Here is a 27,005-nt window from a genome sequence, read left to right as displayed (position 1 = left end):
TTGCCGCATAATAACAGGGTACCAACACACACTTGGCCCTTGCCTTCACCTATCCATTTCAGCTGAGCACCAGGCCCTTGGGGCACTTGTTCATAGTCGTCACAATGCCACACTGAACACTCCTGATCTCTTTGGGCCTTCCTGGTTGCGAGGGGCAAGGATCGTAACCAAGACCACGGTTAACCCTCTGAACCTTACAGAACTTAACCGACCTGGGTCATGGCTAAACGTGGCTAACCTGGTGACAATTCCTCTTCGCAAACAAACACCCAGCTCGAACAAACCAAGCGCATCTGCTAAGTTCCTCATGCTCAATACACAGTCCGTCCGTAACAAGATGACTGAGCTCTTAGAGCTAGTCCAGAAGCATGAAATTGACGTTGTCTTCATCACCGAAACCTGGCTTGCAACAGACCAGCGCGACGATGCACTGGTTGCTAGGCTAACGCAGTCCGGCTTTGTGTTCCATAGCTTTCCTCGCACAACATCAGGAGGTGGTATCGGTGTTCTCCTGAAACCAGGAATTCGTTCTAATGTGGTATGCAGCAAACCCTACGAGACCTTTGAGTGGTTGGAGATACGGGTGTCAGACAGGACAGAGGTCCTACTTGTCTCTGGACCACCTCCAAGCCGGAAAAACAAATTCAACTTCGGGGGATTCATGCAGGATTTCTCGGGTGCGCCGCTTGATCTCTACGCAACTGAAACTGTTCCCCTTACTATCATCGGGGACATAAATGTTAAGGTAATCGCAAGGAAGATCCCGAGGCAATCAAATACCTCGAACTGTTGTCCAGGCATGGCTTTACTCAGATTGTGGACAAACCCACTCATAACTCGGGCAATACATTAGATCATGTAATCTTTCGAAAGTCTTCATGCACGGTGCCAAGTTTTAGCGTTGACCCTTTAAAGGCCATTTCAGACCACTATCCTGTTTTCTTTGACTTGCTCGGTGTGTTTAAAATTAAACCTGCGCATGTGAATCGCAAAGCCCGCAAACTGAGGAAAATTGACACTGTAGCGTTTTCATCGGAATCAGTGAACTTGTGGTGAGCCCAAACAACTGGGCCATGTTGGATTGTCCTATAACTGTTTACAATGAACTGATATCCATCGTTCTTGACAAACATGCGCCTGTGACAAATGTGCGGATGAAAGGGTTGACTAAAAAACAATGGTATAACGATGAAATTCATCAAGCACCTCGTGTGCGCCGCCGGCTAGAACGGCAGTTTAGGAAAACCGATTGGTCCACCGTCAAATGTTTTGTCGATCAGAGCAAACATGTCATAGCCTTGATCAAACAGGCAAAACAGGTGTTTTTTTCTGTTAAAGATAGCTGACTACAAGAACTCAGGTGAAACGTTCAAGACTGTGAAGGGTTTCTTGTCGGCAGACAATGGTGGTGAGCTTCCTGATGCAGGTGACAGTGGAGAGCTAGCAAATAGGTTTGCTAACTTCTTTCATAACAAGGCTATGCTACTTTCAGCGGTCCTTGCACTGAAGGAAGAGGAATGTTTTGGAGAAGGTGGTTGCGAAACACCTTCTTGATCATATCGAAATTCATGACCTCGATGACCCACTGCAATCTGCCTATAAAGCAGGCCACAGTACCGAAACGGCGCTTCTGAGAATAAAGGCAGACATGGATGCAGCTCTAGATAGCGGGAAAGGGGTTATTCTCATCCTCCTGGACATGTCGGCTGCCTTTGACACCATTTTTCATGATATTCTTATCTCTCGCCATGAGAGTCACTATGGTGTCAAGGGCACAGTCCTGGACTGGTTCAGGTTGTACCTGTCAGCCAGGAGTCACAGTGTTTTGGTGGATGGGAAGAAATCTGATCCAATGCCTTTGTTCTCAGGAGTGCCGCAAGGCTCTGTCTTGGGTCCGTTACTTTTCTCTCTTTATATTAAGCCGCATGGCACAGTCATCAGTGATCATGATATGTATCGTCATGGTTTCGCAGACGATATACAGCTGTACGACATGTTTACGTTCACTCCGGAAGGTTTAGGAGAAGTGATTACAAAGGCTGAGGCATGTGTACGGGATATAAGGAAATGGCTGAAGCCTAACCACCTCAAGGGCAATGACGATAAAACGGAGTTCATGATTATCGAGCCAAATCGCCAGCTTGCCAAATTGGAACCTTTGCCAAATATCCAGATTGGGTCAACCTCTGTCTCGGCATCATCTCATGTCCGAAACCTTGGTGCCCATTTCCGACAAAAAATTGTGTATGTCCATGCAGGTCTCAAGGTGTTTTCAGGGAGTGTACTGTCAGATTAGTCGAATCTCCAAGATACGGCGTTATCTAAACAGGTCCTCATGTGCCCGTGTAATAAATGCCTTGGTTACGTCCCGTCTCGATTTTCAGAACGGCCTGCTTCTTGGTCTGCCACATTCTGAGTCACATCGGCTGTAAAAAGCACAAAATGCTGCAGCTCGACTTCTCACCCAGACCAAGAGGCGGGATCATATTACACCTGTCTTAAAGGAATTGCATTGGTTGCCCGTGAGTTGGCGCATTGAGTACAAGGTCCTCCTGATTACCCACAAATCATTGCATCAGGAGGATAGTCCCAGCTACTTGAGAGGGTTGCTCAGCCTGCGTGTGCCGTCCCGTGGGCTTCGGTCCTCAGATGATTCATGGCTTCTTTCCATTTCACGTTCCAAGGGGTCATATGGGGGATCAGAGTCTTGGTGTGATGGTTCCCAGGCTGTGGAACTCTCTCCCTGTCTCTTTGCACGAGCTTGCGGACACCAATGCATTAAAAAAATGCCTAAAAACTCAGCTTTTTATAAAATGTTTTAGTAATGTCTAGTCAACTTTTTTATCAAAAAATGTCAAAAATTGTCTTTTATAATGTACTAAAATCTACTTCTTTTATTTCTGTCACACTTATTTTACATCTTTATATGTATATTATCTTTGGTAAAGTGCTTAGGAAATGATTTTATTCGTTATTGTTGCACTCTCATTTGATAAATATTATTATTATATTATATTATTATTTAAGACTGTTATAGCTAAAGTAGTCGTGTTTCATGACAGCCAGACCCCGTTAGCCAAAGTTGAGCGAAATAGGTGGAATGCCTCTCAGCTGGATGTTTACAATAGGTCAGATAAGCTGATTGATTGCACTCCGTGGCCTTCCTCCTAGACATCTGCTATTGCACCACAGACACCACCTGCTGTGTTAGGTTTACCTGTCTTACTGGGTTCATTACCCTTGGTGCAATATGGGTATGTGGATTAGTGGATTAGATCGAATGCACTCAATGTGTTGCTGACATGGCTGAATGGGGTGCCGGTGTAGACGTTAAAAAATGTCCTAGGATAAACTTTTCGGGAACAAAGGATTCTATTATGCGCTGGAGATATTGACGGTCATGGCCTCTATAGAACCATATGCCATAAATAGTCCCGGACACTTTTTCCAGGAGGAACACTTTCTACTTTTACATCGGCTTCATAAAAGAATCGTTCTTCAGATCATTTTTACAACAAGCGGACGACGATCCATTGTTTTTATGTGTTAGCACTGGGAGAATGTCAATAGTGGCTTTTGAAAATTATCTTGCATTCCTGAGTCTATCGGTAACCTATTTACAGGTATAAAATGGCATTAAGCAGGTTACTTCTGAAAGAAATAATTAATCTTGACCTGCTTGACAGGCTGCTTATGATGTCATTCTAAACCATCAGGCCGGTAATAATGGGAATGGACCACTGATTTTGATTTTTGGGTTATTATTATGTTAGCGTATTTTATAACTTTTTCACAATTTATTTTGTCCGACTTTTAACAAATTTTCCCTACTAATTCATAAGACTGTCAATATTATTAGGTCTGCTTATCGATGTTTACGAAACTACTTTTCACCAATTTTATAAGCTAACATTGCGTAGGCCGAGTCCAGCATGTGAACGTCCACTTATGGCATTACTCCCTGTTATCACAGACTTGACATTGGCATATCGTGTAACTTTTGAATAATAATCAAAGATCAATCAAATCTCACTGCCACAACCATTAATTAAATACTATTTGTCCGACCCAAACAGACTCTAGGAACCGGTCAACATTTCATTAAAAACGGCACATTCCGGATTGATGAGACCATCTACATGTTATAAACGTTATTAGGTCTGCGTATGTTCCCTTTCCAACTTTCCAAAAGTGGAGGAGGTGGATTGGTCATTGAAGCCAAGTTTTCAGGATGTCGCCATGGTGTCAGCATTTCGAATGGCTCAGTCATAGCATAATTCTGACCCCGGTTAATAGGGGATTGATTTGGACTGAATCATCAGTCGTTTCGCTATGGAGTCAAATGAAAGTTTCAAAACACCATTTGACATCTTGATCACTTTCTTCAGGTAAGCATCCTTATTATTCAACACCATTCTATGTTTCATAATGAAATTGTCCAGATGCAGTATAGATTGGCTGACTTCTTCATTAGAATATCATTGTAACAAATAAAGATTGAAATTGATTATTCATAAGCGCTCCATGGGGAATCCTATCAAATCACTTGCAACTCCTTCCATTCGGGACTCTTCAGTAAAAGTTGCTTGTCACCCAGAGGAAACAAGGGCGGGATTTTTCTCATCCACATCTCCTCATGATGTCAAGGATGCGGAATTACTCCTCAAGATTCTGAAATGCTGCTCCTTGAATGTTGATGACTCCTCCCATGGGACTCGTCTTTAATATGCCTGTCATCCAGAGGAAACCAGGGCAGGTGTTACTGCCCCCCCCCTCCCCCATCTTATGATGACAGTAATGCGGAAGAGCTGTCCCAAGGATGATGCTGACTCATCCAGTGTGGGACTCTTCTGTAAAACATTCCCGTTGTCGAGAGGAAACAGGGACGGATGATACACCCCCCCCCCCCGTCTCCATCTCGTCATGATGACAGGGATGCAGAACAGCTCCTCCTCAATGATTGTTAGAAATGCTGCCAACTGGTTATGGTGGCTCCTCCCTTCGCAGGCCTACCCTTCATGCGGTGGCACTTGGAATGCAGAATAGCGAATCCCTCAATGCGTCGCATTCCTTTTGACATTGGAAATGTAAAAGAGCAAGTGTTGCTTCATACATGTATTCCTGCATTATTGCTGAAGGTGCAGAGCAGCTCCTTAGGGACTGTAGCACTTGAGGACATGCGAAACACGTTTTTTTTTCGTTTGGGGGAGGGGGTCAAAGGGCCATTTCGTCTTATTTCATTAAAAATGTCCTCAGCCTAACAAAGTATTAAACACGCATGGCATATTTCATTTCTCATGTTCTCAAGCACTTGTGCTACGGTCACTTACGCTGAAAGGGTGGATGTCGTCCTGGGTGCCGACAAATGGTACCCAGGTTCGAGATTGACTGGACAATAAGCACCCTGGGTGCCATTACACTAGACAAACAGCACCCAGCTTCTTTTTGCCTGGCTTACGGATCTTGGGGACGAGGACGTTTCTTGCAATATCGTTTTATCTCGTGCCGTGGTACTTGCGGCATTAGCAATGCGCGAAATAAAAAGAACAGATAAATAGCAAAAAACGCGTTTAGGCCTATAGGTCTTTGAAAGCACATTTCGGATGATTTATTCAGAAAAGGTATGTAGGAGGGATATATATTCAGAGAATGAAAAATTGTGTGATGACAAAATGAATGGATTTTCTGCATATTTTCTTGACAATCAGTCGATATGGTGGTTATTGTGACACGTGACCTCCGTGAGCGTGGGGCCAACCTCGGTTGTAGGTATAGAAAAAGTGTAGAAGAAGAAGCTGGGTGCTGTTTGTCTAGTGTAATGGCACCCTGGGTGCTTATTGTCCAGTCGATCTCGAACTTGGGTACCATTTGTCGGCACCCAGGACGACATCCACCCTTTCAGCATGACTTACATGTAGTAGAACTCCGTCTGGATGGTTGAGACCTCCAATGTAAAGTCCCTTTGAAGTTACTGATCATCCTGAGGGAAGCAGGGAAGTGGGTGACATGGGGCCGTACAGTACTGTACTCACACGACCACAAAATGTATAGGATAATACAGGGCAAGGCGTTGGACTGGAGTGTTTAGCTAATTTCGGCCAAGGCCTCCGCACACTGACCGATTTGCCACGCGTGTCTTGCGATTTCCACAGGCATTTTGTCCAAAACTTTTTTACAACTGCCTGTGGAAATCAGGCAGAGATATAAATGGGATCAGTTTCCCGAGCCTTAACACTAGCATGATAGACCAGTCCTGTTAAGGCCCATTTTCAAATGACTTGTTCATGTGGTCCCGTTCACGTAAGGCTATGTGTTTCAGCGAACTAGGCCTACTATAAACAAACAGTCCGAAAAAGCAGTTACATCCTGCACCAATGCAGACACACGGGGTTAAACTAGAATTAATGCCATCTTTTGATCAACTACAATATTGCAATATAGAAACAAGCATCCGACAGGACCGATCAGGTCTTCATCTGAAGCATTGCCATTAGGCCTACATTGAGTACACTCTGATTTTGTCAGATGATGTGCCACTAACAGGCAGGAGTAACAAATTCCGTAACACCTGCTGTGGTAGGTCAGCAAGACATGCCATAGGAGATTAGGCTAGATTGCGCTAATCTCTGATCACGCCTGATTACCCTAATAACAACATCATCGGGCAATTCAAAGAGAAACGCCAACCTCACGGCCTCAATGCATTTGCCTTTGCAACCTGAGGTTCGCTTTTTGACCTTCGCTAACGGGATCTGGCTATAATGTTGGTATAGACTGAAGGAAATGAACAATATGTTTGTGCTAACCCATTTTCATTACCAACCGGTGCCTTCCTCTAAAAGTGTTTAATTTGATATCTAACAGTGTTTAATTTGATATCAAACACGGATGCGAAAGGTGTCATCCGTGCTTGATATAAAACTAAACACCGTTAGAGGAAGGCAGTTGCGTTAATGGTATCAAACTAAAGGTATTGAAAGAGCAGTTTTGCGCTGACCTGCTTAAACACATTTGGAGCAAAGGCACTGGAGGTATTGCAGAGCAGATGTGACAAAAGAACCCCTCAACTATTTCATTCACTGTAGTTCAAATAAAACTTTCACAACTGTCATCCTCCCTAGGGGCGAAATTCATAAAGGGCGTTTGAGGGTTTGATGTGTGTAACTTTTCCCTTAATCAGTTTCAGTGCCTATTTATATTCTGTGAAGATTTACATGAAGGACTTGCATCTGTCTATTCAGTATCTGTCTATTCAGTAGTTTTAACTACTGAATAGACAGATGCAGGTCCTTCATGTTTAGCTTTAGCTTAAAACAGCATTTAAAAATGCTGTTTTAAGCTAAACGCCCTTCGTGAATTTTTTTCCCCAATTTGTCCATGCTTGATTCTATCTAGTCTGTCCACATCTCCCTATCTACCATAATCCTACATTCTGGTACATGCATATACTACTTGTTACATTCTCTTGTCATTCATCTCATTCCTTGCTATTCAATTCCGCCAGCGTAGCTATTCAAGCCGCCAGGCCTCTAGTGGTTACTCAATTTTGCAGAACATGGAGTTTTCGAGGGAGCAGCATAGTTTGAAAGTATACGCTAAAGTATACCTGTTAGTCTCTAATGCGTTGGCTCAGGCTAGGTTCACATAGAAGTATACGGTATACAGTATACGGTATTCGCTATACACTTTATGGAAACGACGAGTCACACAGGGTAACAGCGTGCGCTACTCGATCTTTAGGCGCCGATCAAATTGGCTCTACACCTACTAGCCGAGGCTAAGGAGGTACAGTCCTTCAAAAAAGTAAATGGACACACAAAAATCAAATTTTCTTGAAAACGGCTGGTGATAAATCGATGCGGTTTGCTGCATTTGATAGGGCATTTAGTTGTGCATCATGATATCTACCACTTGGAAATTTGCTATTTTACCTATAAGTCAATTTTTTCGATTTATGAAAGGTCCCAAAATCAACTTTTTTATCACGCATTTTTTGGGGGCAAATTTTATATTGACTGGAAGCTTCTGTTGAGTTATGATTGAATATCTAAGAAATTCCACAGTTTTCACTTGAATCTGCAACTTATTAACCCATTTGTGCAAAAGGGTTTTGTTACCCGGTCTTCTACTGCGGAGATGCCCCTTGATATTATTCACCTGGCCCAGACAACCGGAATCATGTCACCATTTCAATGGCCTTGTTTAATATGCCTATGAATAGCTCTCCCAGGCCTGGATTTGGCAGCTGGACAATGGGTTCACCAATATTACTTTACCCTTGCGTTTACAATACATCAATGTTAACAACATTTCCACCCCCATTCAAAACCTCAGCCAATAAGGAATTAACACTCGGGCTGCATGTTGAAACTGACATAATTGGCTATGGTCAACTTCTCCAAAGTAATTCCAAAGTCAATAAACAAGGTGCAAAATTTTGACATAAAATGCTGTTTTCCCACCAATTAACACAAGATATTTTCATCACCTTGATGGGGACGTGGGTTTTTCATCATGGTGATTCATCCTATCAAGAAAAAGTACGAAAAAAATCGGAAACGAAAAAGTTGATTTTGGGGCCTTTTGTAAATCAATAAAAGTCGGTATTAGATAAAATGGCTAATTTTTATGTGGTAGATACCATGATGCACAACTAAATGTCCTATCAAATGCAGCAAACCGAATCGATTTATCACCAGCCGTTTTCAAGAAAATTTGATTTTTGTGTGTCCATTTACTTTTTTGAAGGACTGTACATGGACAAAAAAAAGAAAGAACAGAATGGGTACTACAGCACTTCAAAATGTGACCTCTATTGGGGAGTTCCACAGAACATTTTAGAACCTGGTAGATCATTGTTTCTAACTTATCCTATTCTACGCCATAAATTTTTTAGCTCAGCTGACAAAGTCAGCTGAGCTTGTCAAACAAGCTGCTCAGTGGCGTCCGTCTGTCAGTCCGTCCGTCCGTCCGTCCGTCCGTCCGTCCGTTAAACCCATGGTGCACATTTTGTAACCGTAAGACCTAGAGACTTCAATTTTGCATTTCTGGATACTTCTGGTCAAACTCTACTTTCAAAACAAAATTTGTCGCCATTCGACCTCCTTCCTGCGAGCGAGAGCGCATGAAGGAAACTGGCCTATATCGGCCTAGGAGCAGCAGAATTAGTCGAAATAAGCTTTAATATTAAGATAAAATTCTTGAAAAACTATTTTATTGAGAAAAAGTTCAAAATTTTAACAGGAGAGGGCGCTACCTGCCTTTTAATTATTTCTGCTGATTCAAATTCCCGCCCGATGACGTCAGCCATCAATGAAATCTCCTATTTGCCAGTTCTCAAAACATGGCAGCTACACAAAAAAGCAGCAGTAGCTCCAGGAATAAATCACTGTTCACTTCAGCTTCGTAATCGATTGTACCCCCACTTTATTGTGTTTTGTGTGGTGTTCCTATTCAATCAACGATGTGAGGCCTTATTATGTTGGTTTTAATTGAGAAGGTGCATTTTAGCGGCCTACGAAATACCGAAGCGGAGACAAAATGGCGGCATGTTGTTTACTCGATCCATGTGCAATAATCTTGGAGCTCAATGACACTCAGCTCGATGACGATGGCCCGCTACCTGGCTACGGGCTAGTACTACGGTAGTCTGGTAGGCGATATTATCACCAGTTCGTTTCAGTGGTAGTCGTAAGGTCTTTAGGGACTACTTTCAGAAATTAGTTCTTGAAAATTTGGCCACATTTCTGTGAAAACGATATCGGAAGTGCATGCTCTGTTATTCGCGATGACATCGCAGATGTATTTTGAAGTGGAGAATTCCCACAGTATGTGCAGTGAATCGGCATGATTCTGTTCGCCTATTAAGTTTTAGTTCTACGATTCTTTCATGAGTAAAAAGTAGACATTCTAAGCAATACAATAATGTCACTCCCATAAAAATTGATTGGAAATTGAGGGAGCTACGGCACTCTCTTCGGCAACTGACAGCGCTGAAAAAATACATTGCATACTGTACAATACCAAATAGCGTAGGGAATCACCAGAAATGACGTCATCGCTGGTCTAAATAGAAAACTACGGTGGCGCAGTAGAGCACAAGAAAAGGTTTAGCATTAACTTCGTCATGCAAGCTTCAGCAACAAAACGATTTCTCATGAATGATTTATTTGATCATCATCAGCTTGTTTCCCCTGATAGATAAAAAAAATGATTTACAATTTCCACCAAAGTTTTCTATTTTGTGTATAGTCACATGTTATTTAACTGGCAAGGAGCCAAGCAGACAATCAAAACTTACTATTGTTCAATAAAACATAATTTTCTTAACTCTGTCATATTTTTCACTTTCATACTAAACAACGCAGGTTTCCCTTCATGACCCAAGAATAATTCTTTAGACATTTTTAATGACTCGGAATCAATGCACTCTGATTCTCCATAAATGGATGTATGGTTTGACCAATTCTTGCATGACATGTCCACCAAACAAAATGTGAATGCAGTCCGGCAAAGAGGAACAACCAACCATTCACTTCGACTTTTAAAGGCTACATGGTTCCAAGAAAATACATTTATACTACCAAGTAAAAGGTTCATCCTACATTTTCGTTCATATGTAGTCTAGCATTTACTTGTTTTGGTAGCAAATACTGATTTCTAAAAATCCTTTGCTTTCACAAGAACTAAACTATTCCAATTTTTGAAGCATACTAAATACTTCGAAATCTGGAGTAAAAGCTTATGCTAGTTTTTATTCATATGGCCCATCTACCATAAACCATGAGAATGTTCCAACAGTGGCATAATTATGTCAACCAAAAACATTGGTACCGTAGTGAATGCAAAAGGATATCAAATACCATGGAGCATGCCATTTTCATGCATAATGAACTAAACACCGGGAAGATATTAATGATATTAACTCAGCTGAGCGCCAGGCCCTTGGGCCTCTTGTTATAAATCGCAGTAGGGGAAATTCAGAACGCCTGTACTCATAATTTCCAGCTGCCACATCCGAACAGCACAGTATATACTGCAAGAAAATCGAACGCGCATGCTCCCCACTATACTATACGCAGGTATACGGCCTTTTGGAATAGTCCCCTCTTATGTGACCCAGTATTATGAAATTACCTTGTTTGATTTAAGCTAACTGCGTGCCCTGCAAAACATGCAGCGTATACTCTTATGTGAACTCAGCCTAAGGTATCCTAGTTAGGTTCTAATGTGAGTTGGTTAGTTGTACAGGGCAACAATTTGTGAATATCGTAGTGTCTGTCGTTGTTGTCTGTAACCTTTTTACCCCTCAGCCCAAATGGGCTAGAGGGGTATTGTCGTCACGTGCGCCGTCCGTCCGGGTGGGCGGGCGTCTGCTACTTGGTTTCCGTTGATTTCTAGGAGAACGGCGTTGACAATGGATTCAATTTTTTGTATGTACATTGGGGGTGACTAGAGGAAAGTTCCTTTCGAAAACGGGCTTGTTCCGATTATCAATATGGCCACCAGGGCGGCGTGTTTGAAATTGGTGTCCGTCAATTTGGAGGAGAACCATTCGTTCGATCAAATTTATTTTTGGTATGTACGTTTGGGGTGACTAGAGGAAAGTTCCTTTCGAAAACCGGCTCGTTCTGATTCTCAATATGGTCACCAGGGCGTCGTGCTTGAAATCGATTTCCGTCAATTTCGAGGAGAACCGTTCGTCCGATTAAATTCATTTTTTGTATGTACGTTGAGGGTGACTAGAGCGAGGTTCCTTTCGAAAACAGGCTCGTTTCGATTATCAATATGGCCACTAGGGCGGCGTGCTTGAAATCGGTTTCCGTCAATTTTGAGGAGAACCGTTCGTCCGATCAAATTCATTTTTGGTATGTAAGTTGGGGGTGACTAGAGGAAGGTTCCTTTCGAAAACCGGCTCGTTCTGATTCTCAATATGGTCACCAGGGCAACGTGCTTGAAATCGGTTTCCGTCAATTTCGAGGAAAACGGCTTGGAGGATGGAATCAATTTTTAGTGGGTGTATCCTGATGCAGTTTTGTAAGGGGAAGGATCCTTTCGAAAATCAGCGCGATTCAAAATTCAATATGGCCGCCACGCTCCCATCCTCAAAATAGGTTTCCACAATTTTAATTTCCATATGCAAAGTAGCCACGCCACTAAGCCAACTTCACCATTATCTCACCTTCAACCTTAATAGGCTGAGGGGTTATGCTCGCTTTGGATGCTATTTTTCAAAAACAGTGGCACATTTCTTAACCGTTAGAGCTATGAACATAAACTGTAAACACAGGACCCCCAAGATCAGGTGACCTTTGTCACTGAATTTCAGTCCGATCTAATTCTTAACTTTGCCACCAGGGGCCAAGTTTTGAAAATCTTAGAAGTGTGATTTCTCTTGTAGGAGTGACATATTTTTGTTAAAATTTTTATCGTAGAATCTCCTAGCAAGGATGCATCACATATCAAAGGGTTTTTGATTTGCCCTACTTTTCAAGGTCATAGAGATCAGTCAAATGGTGTAAATTGGCCATTTGAGTGGAACTGTAAAATTTAGTACACATGAACCTCTCGGTCAGATAACGTATGAAGCCAAATTTCGGTTCGATCTGATTCTCGACTTGGCTACCAAGCGGCCACGGCTGAAAAGGTAAAAAGTGCAATATCTCGCTTAATATTAGTGACTTGTTTTTAGCTCACCTCTTAGCAGAGGTGAGCTTATCCCATACCGTTGCGTCCGTCGTCCGTCGTCGTCGTCGTCGTCGTCGTCGTCGTCGTCGTCGTCGTCCGTCGTCCGTTAGCAGGGCACGTTTCGTAACTGTTAGAGCTATTGAGTTGAAACTTGGTACACATGTACCCTTATGTAATGACACCTTGGAGACCAAGTTTCGGTCCGATTCGTTTCATGGTTTGGCCACCAGGGGGCCAAACGTTAAAAGTGAAAATATGCAATATCTCCTTTAATAGTAGTCGGGAAATTTTGAAAAAAATATGGTAGGTACTTCTAGCAAAGGTGCATCATATATCCTCCGGGTTTTTGATTTGACCTCCTTTTCAAGGTCACAGAGGTCAAATGGTGTAAATTGGCCGTTAGGATGTAACGATGGCACGTTTCTAAACTGCAATGACTATTGATACCAAATTTGGTACACATTTACCCCTTAGTCAGGTGATCTCAGGGACCGAAGTTTGGTCCAGTATGATTCACCACTTGACCACCAGGGGGCAAAATCCAAAAACCTTAAAAATGTGATTATTCCTTAACTTCTTGCCCGATTGCCACCAATTTGATATCATGGGTACATCTAACCACCATTCAGTATATGTCACACAGGTTTTTAATTTGACCTTCTTGTCAAGGTCACAGAGGTCAAATGGCGTAAATTCGCAGGCAGGCCGTAACTATGGCACGTTTCTTAACTGCAATGACTATTGATCACAAATTAAGTACACATGTACCCCTTGGTCAGGTGATCTCAGGTACCGAAGTTTGGTGCGATCTGATTTGCCGCTTGGCCTCCAGGGAGGGGGCCAAATCCTAAATTCTTCAAAATGCCATTATTCCTAGTAATGACTTGCCCGATTGGCACCAATTTTATATCATAGGTACATCTAATTCTAACAACCATTCAATGTGTCACCCGGGTCTTCTTTGATATGACCTACTTTTCAAGGTCACAGAGGTCGAATGTACTGTGAATTGGCCATTTTGGGGAAATTGTAATTGCTTGGACCTACATCAAACCTAACACTACATGACACAATACCATGCTCTTTATCCATCTTTCCACCACATGAGGTGAGCACAATGGCCCTGGCCATTTCATTAACAATAATATTTTTATGATAGGCACATGTACTCCTAACAAGGATACGTCACATATCTTGCGGGTTTTTGATTTGACCAACTTTTCAAGGTCACAGAGGTTATATGGCATGAAATTTGCATCTTGCCATGTACTATAGTACATTTCCTAACCAGCATGAATTCTTAACCACTCAAATATCTATACGAGCACAATGGCCGCTGGCCTTTTCAGTTCTTGTTCGGAGTCGTGCAGATCAGTTGTAGAATATGTAATTTTTAAAGCATGCAAAAAGAAAATATAAATCATTGAAAAGCTTTGTCCTCTGATCGGTGTGTTGATCTCCTTTTCTTCCAGGAGCGAAAGAAAAAATTGAAGGAGCTCATAGCAGTGGGGAAAGTGATATTGGAGAAGATTGACCAAAAAGCATTACTGTGTTACCTGGGAATGAAGAGTGACCCGAGGCCCGATGCAGCGACAATCAAAACGTTAGTATCGACAGTTGCTTATAGTTAGTACAATTCGGAAATATTGGAACTTTGCTGATAGGGCTGGTGGCCTCGTTCAAGGTGAGACAACAGGTGATCTGTTTTTTACCCCTCAGCCTAAATGGGCTTGAGGGGTATTGTCGTCACGTGCGCCGTCCGTCCAGGTGGGCGGGCGGGGGTCTGCTACTTGGTTTCCGTCGATTTCTAGGAGAACGGCTTTGACAATCAATTCAATTTTTGGTATGTACATTGGGGGTGACTAGAAGAAGGTTCCTTTCGAAACGGGCTTGTTCTGATTAGCAATATGGCCACCAGGGCGGCGTGTTTGAAATTGGTTTCTGTCGATTTCGAGGAGAACCGTTCGTCCGATCAAATTAATTTTTTTTATGTACGTTGGGGGTGACTAGAGGAAGGTTCCTGTCGAAAACCAGCTCGTTCTGATTCGCAATATGGTCACCAGGGCGTCGTGCTTGAAATCGGTTTCCGTCAATTTCGAGGAGAGCCATTCGTCTGATGAAATTAATTTTTGGTATTTAGGTTGGGGGTGACTAGAGAAAGGTTCCTTTCGAAAACCGGCTCGTTCTGATTCTCAATATGGTCACCAGGGCGACGTGCTTAAAATCGATTTCCGTCAATTTCGAGGAGAACTGTTCGTCCGATTAAATTCATTTTTGGTATGTAAGTTGGAGGTGACTGGAGCAAGATTCCTTTCGAAAACGGGCTCGGTTCGATTATCAATATGGCCACTAGGTTGGCGTGCTTGAAATCGGTTTCCATCAATTTCGAGGAGAATCGTTCGTCCGATCGAATTCATTTTTTGCCCACCTCTTAGCAGAGGTGAGCTTATCCCATACCGTGGCGTCCGTCGTCCGTCGTCGTCGTCGTCGTTGTCGTCGTCGTCGTCGTCGTCGTCGTCGTCGTCGTCGTCGTCCGTCGTCGTCCGTCGTCCGTTAGCAGGGCACGTTTCGTAACTGTTAGAGCTATTGAGTTGAAACTTGGTACACATGTACCCTTATGTAATGACACCTTGGAGACCAAGTTTCGGTCCGATTCGTTTCATGGTTTGGCCACCAGTGGGCCAAACGTTAAAAGTGAAAATATGCAATATCGCCCTGAATAGTAGTCGGGAAATTTTGAAAAAAATATGGTAGGTACTTCTAGCAAAGGTGCATCATATATCCTCCGGGTTTTTGATTTGACCTTCTTTTCAAGGTCACAGAGGTCAAATGGTGTAAATTGGCCGTTAGGATGTAATGATGGCACGTTTCTAAACTGCAATGACTATTGATACCAAATTTGGTACACATTTACCCCTTAGTCAGGTGATCTCAGGGACCGAAGTTTGGTCCAATATGATTCACCACTTGACCACCAGGGAGCAAAATCCAAAAACCTTAAAAATGTGATTATTCCTTAACTTCTTGCCCGATTGCCACCAATTTGATATCATGGGTACATCTAACCACCATACAGTATATGTCACACAGGTTTTTAATTTGACCTTCTTGTCAAGGTCACAGAGGTCAAATGGCATAAATTCGCTGTCAGGCCGTAACTATGGCACGTTTCTTAACTGCAATGACTATTGATCACAAATTAAGTACACATGTACCCCTTGGTCAGGTGATCTTAGGTACCGAAGTTTGGTGCGATCTGATGTGCCGTTTGGCCTCCAGGGAGGGGGCCAAATCCTAAATTCTTCAAAATGCCATTATTCCTAGTAATGACTTGCCCGATTGGCACCAATTTTATATCATAGGTACATCTAATTCTAACAACCATTCAATGTGTCACCCGGGTCTTCTTTGATTTGACCTACTTTTCAAGGTCACAGAGGTCGAATGTACTGTAAATTGGCCATTTTGGGGAAAATGTAATTGCTTGGACCTACATCAAACCTAACACTACATGACACAATACCATGCTCTTTATCCATCTTTCCTCCACATGAGGTGAGCACAATGGCCCTGGCCTTTTCATTGGTATGTACGTTGGGGGTGACTAGAGGAAGGTTCCTTTCGAAAACCGGCTCGTTCTGATTCTCAATATGGTTACCAGGGCGGCGTTCTTGAAATCGGTTGCCGTCAGTTTTAAGGAGAACCGTTCGTCTGATTAAATTCATTTTTTGTATGTACGTTGAGGGTGACTAGAGCGAGGTACCTTTCGAAAATGGGCTTGTTCTGATTATCAATATGGCCACTAGGGCGGCGTGCTTGAAGTCGGTTTCCGTCAATTTCGAGGAGAACCGTTTGTCCGATCAAATTCATTTTTGGTATTTACGTTGGGGGTGACTGGAGGAAGGTTTCTTTTGAAAATTGGCTTGTTCTGATTCTCAATTTGGTCACCAGGGCAACGTGCTTGAAATCGGTTTCTGTCAATTTTTAGGAGAACGGCTTGGAGGATGGAATCAATTTTTAGTGGGTGTAGGCCTAATGCAGTTTTGTAAGAAGAAGGTTTCTTTCGAAAATCAGCGCGATTCGAAATTCAATATGGCCGCCACGCTCACATCCTCAAAATAGGTTTCCACAATTTTAATTTCCATATGCAAACCAGCCACTCCACTATGCTATTTTTTTGCTCAGCTGACAACGACAGCGAGCTAGTGGAATAGCTATTCAAGTGGTGTCTGTCTGTCCATCCGTCCGTTCATCTGTCCACAGGGCACTGTCCGTAACCGTAAGCCTTATCAACCTCAATTCAGCATGTAAATTAAATATAACCCGAAGGCTACCTGTCACAATTTTTTTTTGTGATTTGACCTACTTTCTGCGACCGAGGGCCCCTGAACAATTCTAGCTCATCTCGGGCAAGGAGCAACAGATGTTTTTGAAGTGTGCAGTACAGTACAGATGATTTTTTCTTAATCAATTTCCTATAAAAAAGTTCAAATTATTCTCACTAGGGCGCGCTATCTGTCTTCAAAATTTTTTCACCGATTTAAATTGCCGCCTGATGACGTCACTCACCAGTGAGTCTCCACTTCGAAAATTCAATGGTCATTACTTGAACGAACACCACAAAATTTATACAAAGAATACCACGTAAGTATGTTTTAAACATTATTCTTCTCTAGAAGCATATAAATTGGTATGAAAATTGCCGCAATTAGCAGTTTTGAGGTCGTGCATTGTCGTATCAGCAACAGATAGTGAATACATGGAATACATTACTATTACTATTGATACTACGCATGCGCCGTCAGTCAACAAACATTGAAACAATCATAGTCGGTGGACTCGGGTATTATAATAAAGAACTATTTCGTATTTCGAAGTTCGGAAGTAAGTAAAATAAAGGCGTAAACAAAAATACTGATAATATTATTTTTGTTCAAGTTCCATACACGTAACATCTGGATTGGGACATTGAAATATTCTGTCTCTTTCAGATATTCTTGTGTTTTTTGCTATAGGAGTCCATGCTTAAATTTGAGGTAAGTGTCACCTGCGTTTTGGATCATTTGAATTCAAAACTATGCAGTCTAAATCCGCTGATGATACTGCCAGGGCAGTCAAGTTAGTACAGCTAATCTTTGTGCTCGTGTTGATGAGACTGCAGAATGTGTGCTCTTCGTGATCAAACTTGAATGAAAATCTGACATCGATCGAGCCCAAAATCCAACCTTGCTGAATAAAAACGTGCCTGTTTGAGGCAAGACCTCCATTGATTTTTTAAGCCTTTTAGCAGTTCAATTGTCAATGTTTGACCGTGACGCATCAAATACTGCGTGGGGGTTGTGAATCTGAAATTTTGATATTCTGGTCAGTCGGGCAAGTAAATGGTGAAAAGTAAACTGGTAGTTGATCACGGAAATTTTTTGATAATCGACAAATTGGACAGACATTGATAGTTCCACTCTTTTCAGCCAACTGGCAGAAAAATCTCAAATCCTATTACCAAATTAGCAAAATTCGAAATTAATATTTTCATCAAATAATTTCTTTATATCTGTAGACTTGCCACAGCAAATATTTTTTCAATACCTCTCCAAATATGTACTTGAGAGTTAATAACATGCACTCGTCTAATTGATAGGCCTGGGCCCTCCAACCTATGAATATTCATTGGTGGTATTGTCTCGTTTTGTTAGGATGAGGGCGAATAACGAGGGTAAACGAGTGTGTAACATGAGAACATCAAATCGGGTTTATTCAGCCATTTGTACAGAGACGAACCTGTCTGGTTCTACAAGCTTATGATAGATGGCGACACTGGCAATATTACTACATCTCCCTTCGTCCTCAGTTCTGAACTGTTGAACAATAGTTCCAACACTGAAGAAACCTAAAACTATGAATACTGAACACGAAACATTATGAAAGTCTTTAACTAGAACTTTAACTCAAAAATTACCATTACTCTTGAGAATGTATCCCGAAAAGAGCACTTTAGTAATAACTCTTTTTAGCTCACCTGTCAGGTGAGCTAATACGATACCGCGGCGTCTGGCGTCCGTCGTCGTCGTTGTCGTCGTCGTCGTCCGTCGTTAACTTTTGACAAAATCGTGGCACGTTTCTTAACCGCTTGACCCAGAAAGTTCATGCTTGGTGTGTGGGTACCCCTAGGCAAGACCTTCCTTCAGAATGAAAATCAGCGCAATTTGACTGCTGGTCTGCCATATATAGGGGGTGCTCTTTGAAAACCTATTTTTGTCATTTTGAAGCTTATGGTTAAAGCTAGAGCGATGAAAATTTTATGGTGGGTGTATCTAATAAAGGTACATCACATATCACACGGGTTTTTGATTTGACCTTCATTTCAAGGTCACAGAGGTCGAACTCTAAAATTTCTTTGATCATGGCACGTTTTTTTGCTATTGGTCATAGACTCTCTAAATTTGATATGTAGACACCTATTGGGCATCTCTACATGTTGACACAGATGTAGGTCAGTGTGACCTACTATTCAGGTATAAGTAGGTGAAAGTTAAAAAAGCCCATTTTCTTTATTCCAGCAGATTGAAGTTTGAAATGAAGTTCTAGAGGTTGGCCTGATATAGAGGTTTCGATATTAAATAGATTAATTTCGTTTCATATCACTAGGTGGCGGTATTGTGCAAAAATGTCAGTTGGCACAGTGCCAGCAGTTTTGAATTTCGCGGTTCGAGGCAATCCATCGGGGTATCCCAGATTCGCAGTGTTGTACTGCGCCACTAGATCTGCATACTACAAGTATGGAAGACAGCCATTTTAAGAATTTGAAGCGAGACGAAGAAGGAAATAAATCACCTTGAATCAATGCTAAAACTTAATCATCTGCTCTTCAGATGAGGTCGTATGTGTTGATTACATTCTTGTGATTGGTTTGAGATTATTAGTTTGTCCTCATTGCCGGTTGTTTTAGAAGATTTTGACTGTGATTGGAAGGTAAAATGAGAAACTTGTCACACTGTTCTTCGGCTTGGAATGGGGATAGTCAATGCAGAGCCAGTTGGTACAAGCTGCCTTGCGAATCGGGTTGGCGTAATAATACTGTGAAAGAACAATAAAATGATGAATTGAACAGTTTGTGTGGATCATCATTACATTTCAACAGTTTCTTCACAGATTGTACGGCCTTTTCTATGGCTCCGTTTGACTGGGGGTAGTGTGGACTACTAGTCACGTGAGCAAAGTCATAATCAAGGGCGAATTCTCAGAATGTTTCTGAGTCGTATTGCGGCCCGTTATCTGACATGACAGTCTCTGGCACTACATGATGTGCAAAGATAGACTTCATAGAGCGAATGACGGCTGCGGATGTTAAAGTATTTAGCTTCGCTAGCTCCACATAACGAGAATGATAGTCCACCAATGCAAGATAAGATGATCCGTTAGCAATCTTCTGCCACGGACGTTGTGGGAATTCACTAGGAATTAGCGGTTCTGCACAATCTTTCTGATGTTTGATGCAAGTGTCACAGTTTTTCACAAGATCGTTAACTTCGGTACTTGTCCTGGCCACCAAATAGAGGTTTTTGTGCGTGCTCGATATTTGGACATGCCGAGGTGGCCCTCGTGGGTTCTCTGTAACATTTCATCCTGCATTTCTCGAGTTATAACCAACCTGCTTCCTTTCAACAATAGCCCATCAACAATGTTCTGTTCTCCTCTTGCACACCAGTACGGTTTTGTGATAGAACCAACTTTTGCCCGCTCTGTCCATTCATTCTTGATGTATTGTCTAATAACCTGGCACACTGGATCATTTGATTGACACCTTTGAATTTGTTGGAGTCGCGATGGGGAAGCTGGTATACCCTGGTACACTGCATTTACATATGCCGCAGTTTCATCCCGCAGTATGTGTTCACTTGCCTGTGAAGACGATTACTTGCCTGTGAAGACGATTCCACAGGTGCACGCGAGAGAGCATCTGCAGCTACCTCATTAGTCAGAGTTGGGAACGCTGAACTCTGGGGAGTAAATCCTCCAAGTTCTTGGTTCCAAGCAATGGTACCAAAGGTTTGTGATCAGTCTCGATATGGAACTGAAGTCCTAGGATATAATAATTGAATCTCTCACATGCCCACGTTATGGCTAGTGCTTCTTTTTCGATTTGCGCATATCTTTGTTCTGTTTCTGACATAGCACGTGGTGCATAAGCAACGGGTCGCCAATGCCCATCAGGTTGCTTTTGAGCAAGGATTGCGCCTAAGCCATATGATGATGAGTCTGATGATAGTACAGTTTCTGCACGCGGACTGTAGAGCTAGCACAGGAGTAGAACTAAGAAGCGATTTCACTTTTGCAAATGCATTTTCTTGCGCATCTGACCAATTCCACGTAGTTTTCTTTGCAAGAAGGTTTCTGAGAGACTTAGTAATCTCTGTTAAGTCTAGCGCGAATTTACTCAGTTGGTTGACCATGCCCAAGATTCTACGCAGTTTGGTTACGTTAGTTGGTTTGTTCATTTCAACAATCGCTTTCACCTTCGTTGGATCAGCGCTGATGCCATTTTCACCGACAATATGGCCTACAAATTTTACAGAACGAACTGAGAACACACACTTCTCAGTGTTGAGGGTTACCCAAGCTATTTCTAACCTGCGCAAAACGTCCATCAACCGTTTATCATGTTGCTTTTGATCCTCTTCAAAAACTAGAATGTCATCCATCTCATAGACAACACCGTCTAGCCCTCCGAGTAGTCTCTGCATGCATTTCTGGAAATATTCAGGTCAGGATGAAATACCAAATGGTAGCATACAAAAACAGAATCGACCAAATTAGTGCTGCGGCCACCGGTGGAAAAAAAGCGACCTACCCCTCGTAGAGGTAGAACAAAGTGGGACCGGTCTTAAATGAAAGGCATGGATGTCTACTTTTTGAAAAAATAGGTTGAATGAATCTTAAAGATGTACAACTATGTGAATTAACCCCTTGCTTGCCGCAACAGTTGAAAATTTAGAAAAATCTAATAATGCCATAAACACTTGTCGTGTGGCTGAATAAAGTGGAATAGAACCATAATTGTGTTGTTTATCAATAAGAGTTAATTGCTTGGACCCATTTTTAGGGGTTTATTGGATCGACTGGTGCTTTTATATGAACTTTTAACCCCTTTTTTGCCAATTTAGGCCACAAAAAAAAAACATCTCAGAAATTTCATATAAAAAAAATTAAGATTAAAATATTTTTAGCTCAGCTGACTAAGTCAGCCGAGCTTGTCAAATAAGTTGATCAGTGGCGTCCGTCTGTCCATCCATCCATCCATCCATCCATCCATCCATCCGTCCATCCGTTAAACCCATGGTGCACATTTTGTAACCGTAAGACCTAGAGACTTCAATTTTGCATTTCTGGATACTTCTGGTCAAACTCTACTTTCAAAACAAGATTTGTCGCCATTCGACCTACTTCCTGCGAGCGAGAGTGCATGAAGGAAACTGGCCTATATCGGCCTAGGAGCAGCAGAATTAGTCGAAATATGCTCTAATATTAAGATAAAATTCTTGAAAATCTATTTTATTGAGAAAAAGTTCAAAATTTTAACAGGAGAGGGCGCTACCTGCCTTTTAATTATTTCTGCCGATTCAAATTCCCGCCCGATGACGTCAGCCATCAATGAAGTCTCCTATTTGCCAGTTCTCAAAACATGGCAGCTACACAACAAAAGCAGTAGCTCCAGGAATAAATCATGTTCACTTCAGCTTCGTAATCGATTGTACCCCCACTTTATTGTGTTTTGTGTGGTGTTCCTATTCAATCAACGATGTAAGGCCTTATTATGTTGGTTTTAATTGAGAAGGTGCATTATAAGCGGCGTACGAAATACCGAAGCGGAGACAAAATGGCGGCATGTTGTTTAGGCTTGGAGCTCAATGACACTCAAGTACCCAATTTTCTGCTTAAAAAGTAGTCTGGTAGGCGATATTATCACCAGTTCGTTTCAGTGGTAGTCATAAGGTCTTTAGGGACTACTTTCAGAAATTAGTTCTTGAAAATTTGGCCACATTTCTGTGAAAACGATATCCGGAAGTGCATGCTCTGTTCGCGATGACATCGCCGATGTATTTTGAAGTGGAGAATTCCCACAGTATGTACAGTGAATCGGCATGATTCTGTTCGTCTATTAAGTTTTAGTTCTACGATTCTTTCATGAGTAAAAAGTAGACATTCTAAGCAATACAATAATGTCACTCCCATAAAAATTGATTGGAAATTGAGGGAGCTACGGCATTCTGTTCGGCAACTGGCAGCGCTGAAAAAATACATTGCATACTGTACAATACCAAATGGCACATTTTAAAAAGCGCTCATTGGACAACGTAGGGAATCACCAGAAATGACGTCATCGCTGGTCTAAATAGAAAACTACGGTGGCGCAGTAGAGCACAAGAAAAGGTTTAGCATTAACTTCGTCATGCAAGCTTCAGCAACAAAACGATTTCTCATGAATGATTTATTTGATCATCATCAGCTTGTTTCCCCTGATAGATAAAAAAATGATTTACAATTTCCATCAAAGTTTTCTATTTTGTGTATAGTCACATGTTATCTAACTGGCAAGGAGCCAAGCAGTTTTGAATATTCGCGGGAAAATACTTCGTACTTGTAAACGAGGCTATGACAATGAGTATCCTCATTCATGGCATAAACTTCATGTTTCGGTAAATATTTTCATACGATGATTTCACCCGAATTATGGTCAGGATTGAGGAATGAACAGTGGCATAATTATGTCAACCAAAAACATTGGTACCGTAGTGAACGCAAAAGGATATCAAATACCATGGAGCATGCCATTTTCATGCATAATGAACTAAACACCGGGAAGATATTAATGATATTAACTCAGCTGAGCGCCAGGCCCTTGGGCCTCTTGTTAGAGAATAATGTTCTTCCAAATACTTGGGACATATCAACAGATGCCAGAAATACCATCAGGGACTTCCCAAGTGGTCTTAAAGAGGCTTAGTGGCCCTTTATTGCGCCATCGTTAAAGAATCCAAACTACTTCAAAGATTATGCACATAAGTTTAATGTTGACAATTCAAAATACACTCCATTAGATTACTAGGAACCTTAATTAAAAGACACCATATATAATACTTTGTGATGGAGTAAACCTTGTCTAACCATCATGACACTACAATACTACTGTCAGTAGATCACACAAAATTTAAGTTGCATCTTGATCCTCCAGATCTGCAGGAGAAGGCATCGCATTTTGACAGCTACTACTGCACTCGCATATATCTATGCACCATGGTCCTGCCAGCAAGCAAGTACAGTTATTGCTGTCTGTGCACTCCCCATCTCTATACTAGAGATGGGTTATGTCCCTTACTTCGGCTGGTGCTGATTCCTGGGTGAACAAGGTTTGGTGAAGTCCGCTAGAGTCACGGAACTATCCACAGCCAACCAGGTCATCTAGCTCTGGTTTTGGAATGTGACCGCAACACCAAATCATTGCTTGGTATCTGGCTCTGAGGGCATGCTGATTGAACGCATCTTCAGTGGGAGGTAGTTGGGTAGCTGATTTGTCGGTTGTAGTAGGAGCAGATAGCGTAGATCGTTTAATGTCTTGCACTTCTTTGCTTTACTTCCGTACAAGCCAAGGACTAAACTTTTTGCTGCCTCCATGGACTCTGGAGAACGGATATTGCCCAATCCAACGATTGTGTCACCAGATTCAATCTGTTTGTGGATTGAAGTATAAACCGTCTTTTTTCCGATGCCAAATAATGAACTGGTGGAGTCGCAACCAGTCAGTGCATGGGCTGATGGCAAACATTGGCAGAACTTGTGCCCGAGTGCCACTGCAATGGTATGAATAGTTCCCTTGTGATGTATCTACCACTATGGCCTGCATGCATGAATGCTTCCTGTCCCAATATTCCTGTGTTCATGTAATATAGCAATATCACCAGTACATCTGTGTCATCAGTACGAACAATGATCCTTTGGTACGCAGACGAAAGACTGATAGCGTGCAATACCATTCTTGTGTCAGCCTCTTCCTGCGTGCTGTATAGTTCATGTAAATTCTTAACACTCCCACTTGACACACGTTGGACTTCTTGGCCGTCGTTAAATCCACCAGCCACCACAACAGATTTGCCATTTGGAAGTCTGTCTCCTGCATTTGTCATTACGTATTCACTAACGAAGCGTAGGAGGTCCGCCTTATTTCCTGATCCCTTCAGAAACTGTCTGAAATTTGGTAGGTCTGGGTTCCAATGATTAGATGTGTTGGCAAAGTCTCTGTGGCCGTGGCTCCTCGTCACTGGCACTCAGCACATTTTATGGAAGAGGTGTTATACCTGTCAAACACCAATGACACAATATCAGTGTCCATGACAGGGTTCCTAAGAATCCTTATCAATCTCTTGAGCACAATTTCTGCAAGGTCGTTGAATGTCTTGAAGTGGTCCTCATTGAGGGCCTGGACCAGCCCCATCCCATCAATGATGTAGGCTGTCTTTGCGTCTGTCGTGACCGGCGGAGGTGCAATAAGTTCTTCACAAACAGACTCCACCTTAGTAGCCAAATCAGCTTTGTTCGTCTTTCTCAGGGCACCATCATCATGAAAAAGTGAAGGTGGTACTGCTGCCAGTTCATAGGAAAGGACCATTTTCAAGTCAACATCCCTGTGTTTCGAAACAGCCAACAGTCTTCTGAATAACACCTCTGTATCCATGACAATCCTCTTGCCCTTGTTATCAGTTAGATGCTTCTTCATGTCAGCGAATGTCAATGTTATTTTCCGTGGCACCGCATCCCAAAAGCTCTTCTCTTCGCCCTCCACTAACCGCCCATTTATGAAGTCTTCATACGCAGCCTTTCCTTTTGACGGCAGTGAACTCAAGGATGCCTCTACAGCTGCTGATGCCATTTGCCCACTCACTATATTCACAAGCTTTTCTGGTACCTTGTCCAGATTGAACGGATCCTGACAGTGATTCAGAATGAATTCCTCAACTGTTCTCACATCATTCAAGTCCCTGGTCATCCTAGCTAGCCTGTCTTAATTCCTCATGTTCCCTCGCCTGATGTTTAGTCAGACACATTGCCTTGTACATTTCAGCATACTCTCCCGTGATATGCCTTGTCCGTAATCAGCGTAGAAGGGTTCCCTTGCGCAGCGTGAAGCCTATGACCCCACCATCACTTTTCGCTTCACGATTGATGGTCTGCTCCAAGGCCTGATCTGTTGGGTCGCAATTGAAGTGCGATTCCGTGCGTCTAACTGTAAACCCTCCTTTCATGAGATGTTGAATCATGCCTGGTTGTGTTGTCTCCAGGGACTTCATTTCAAGGACATACCCGGGAGTGTACCTAGCGTAGTTGACTCTCCCAGCTAAATGGAAGAACGGAACTACTTCAAGGACAGCATCAAGATGGAGTGGGAAATCTGCATCATGGTCAGCCCTCTTCAACCGTAGCAGTATGTTGCCAGTCTCAAGAAAACTAGCCCAGTATGCGAATGTTGAAGACTGCTTTCGTCCATGTTCTTTTAACTTTGAGATTGTATCCAATACAGCTGATACTTGCTTCTCCACGTCTTCGAAGATTGCCTTCGGACAGCACGATCCCTCTCTTGAAATGTGACGTCAAGATCATTGATGCGACTTGTCATCTCTTCATCAAGCCATGGCAAGCCATTGGTTTTTGCATACGACTCAGCGGATGTAAGGAAAAGGTGCATCATGGCTTCATGGACAATCTTCAGTCCCCGGACTCCACGAGTGTAGTGCTTTCCCTGAGGGCCACCGAGCCTCTCATAAATCACTTGGGATGCCCCTCGTGATATTTCTGGTATCTATAGATGTGTCCTATTGTCCCAAGAATTTGGAAGAATATGTGTCCTCTAAAAAAATCTTATTTTTTTATTTATAGGTTATTTCAAAATATAAATAAATAAATAAATAGGCTTAAAGGCCATATATCAAGGTTTGAAAACATGCTTGATACTCATGAAATATGTTGAGGGTTAAAAAAACAAGATCCCAGACATTAAAAAAATTCTAATAATAAAGTCATTATTTAGTTATTTCAATTTTTTAATTTTAAACTATTTGAATTTCCCACCACACACAACTTAGATTAGTTCCACATGTGGCCGCTAGGGATTTTTTGATGACGTAGATCAGGCCAGTCAGAACAAAGCAAGATGGCTTCTGCATACAGATCAGAGAGTGAGAGCAGTGAATTTGAGGATGTTTTGGTCGATACAGAAGGATATTTAAACGTTGAACCGTACATGTTCGAGCCATTAATATCACTAGATC

At 42.2% G+C, this 27,005-nt stretch overlaps 1 protein-coding gene across 1 annotated transcript in view; it reads left to right on the top strand.

Moving 5' to 3' along the window:
- The window catches only part of LOC135494753 (tripeptidyl-peptidase 2-like), a 153,319-nt gene that overhangs the window by 87,579 nt on the left and 38,735 nt on the right, over window positions 1-27,005 (top strand). The window contains exon 21 of the mRNA XM_064783021.1: window positions 14,160-14,290. Within this exon, the coding sequence (XP_064639091.1) occupies window positions 14,160-14,290 (131 nt within the window). The remainder of the gene's footprint in view (window positions 1-14,159; window positions 14,291-27,005) is intronic.

This window comes from Lineus longissimus, chromosome 10 (assembly GCF_910592395.1).
Source record: "Lineus longissimus chromosome 10, tnLinLong1.2, whole genome shotgun sequence".
NCBI classification, from domain to species: domain Eukaryota; kingdom Metazoa; phylum Nemertea; class Pilidiophora; order Heteronemertea; family Lineidae; genus Lineus; species Lineus longissimus.
This window is presented reverse-complemented; position numbering and strand designations above follow the sequence as displayed.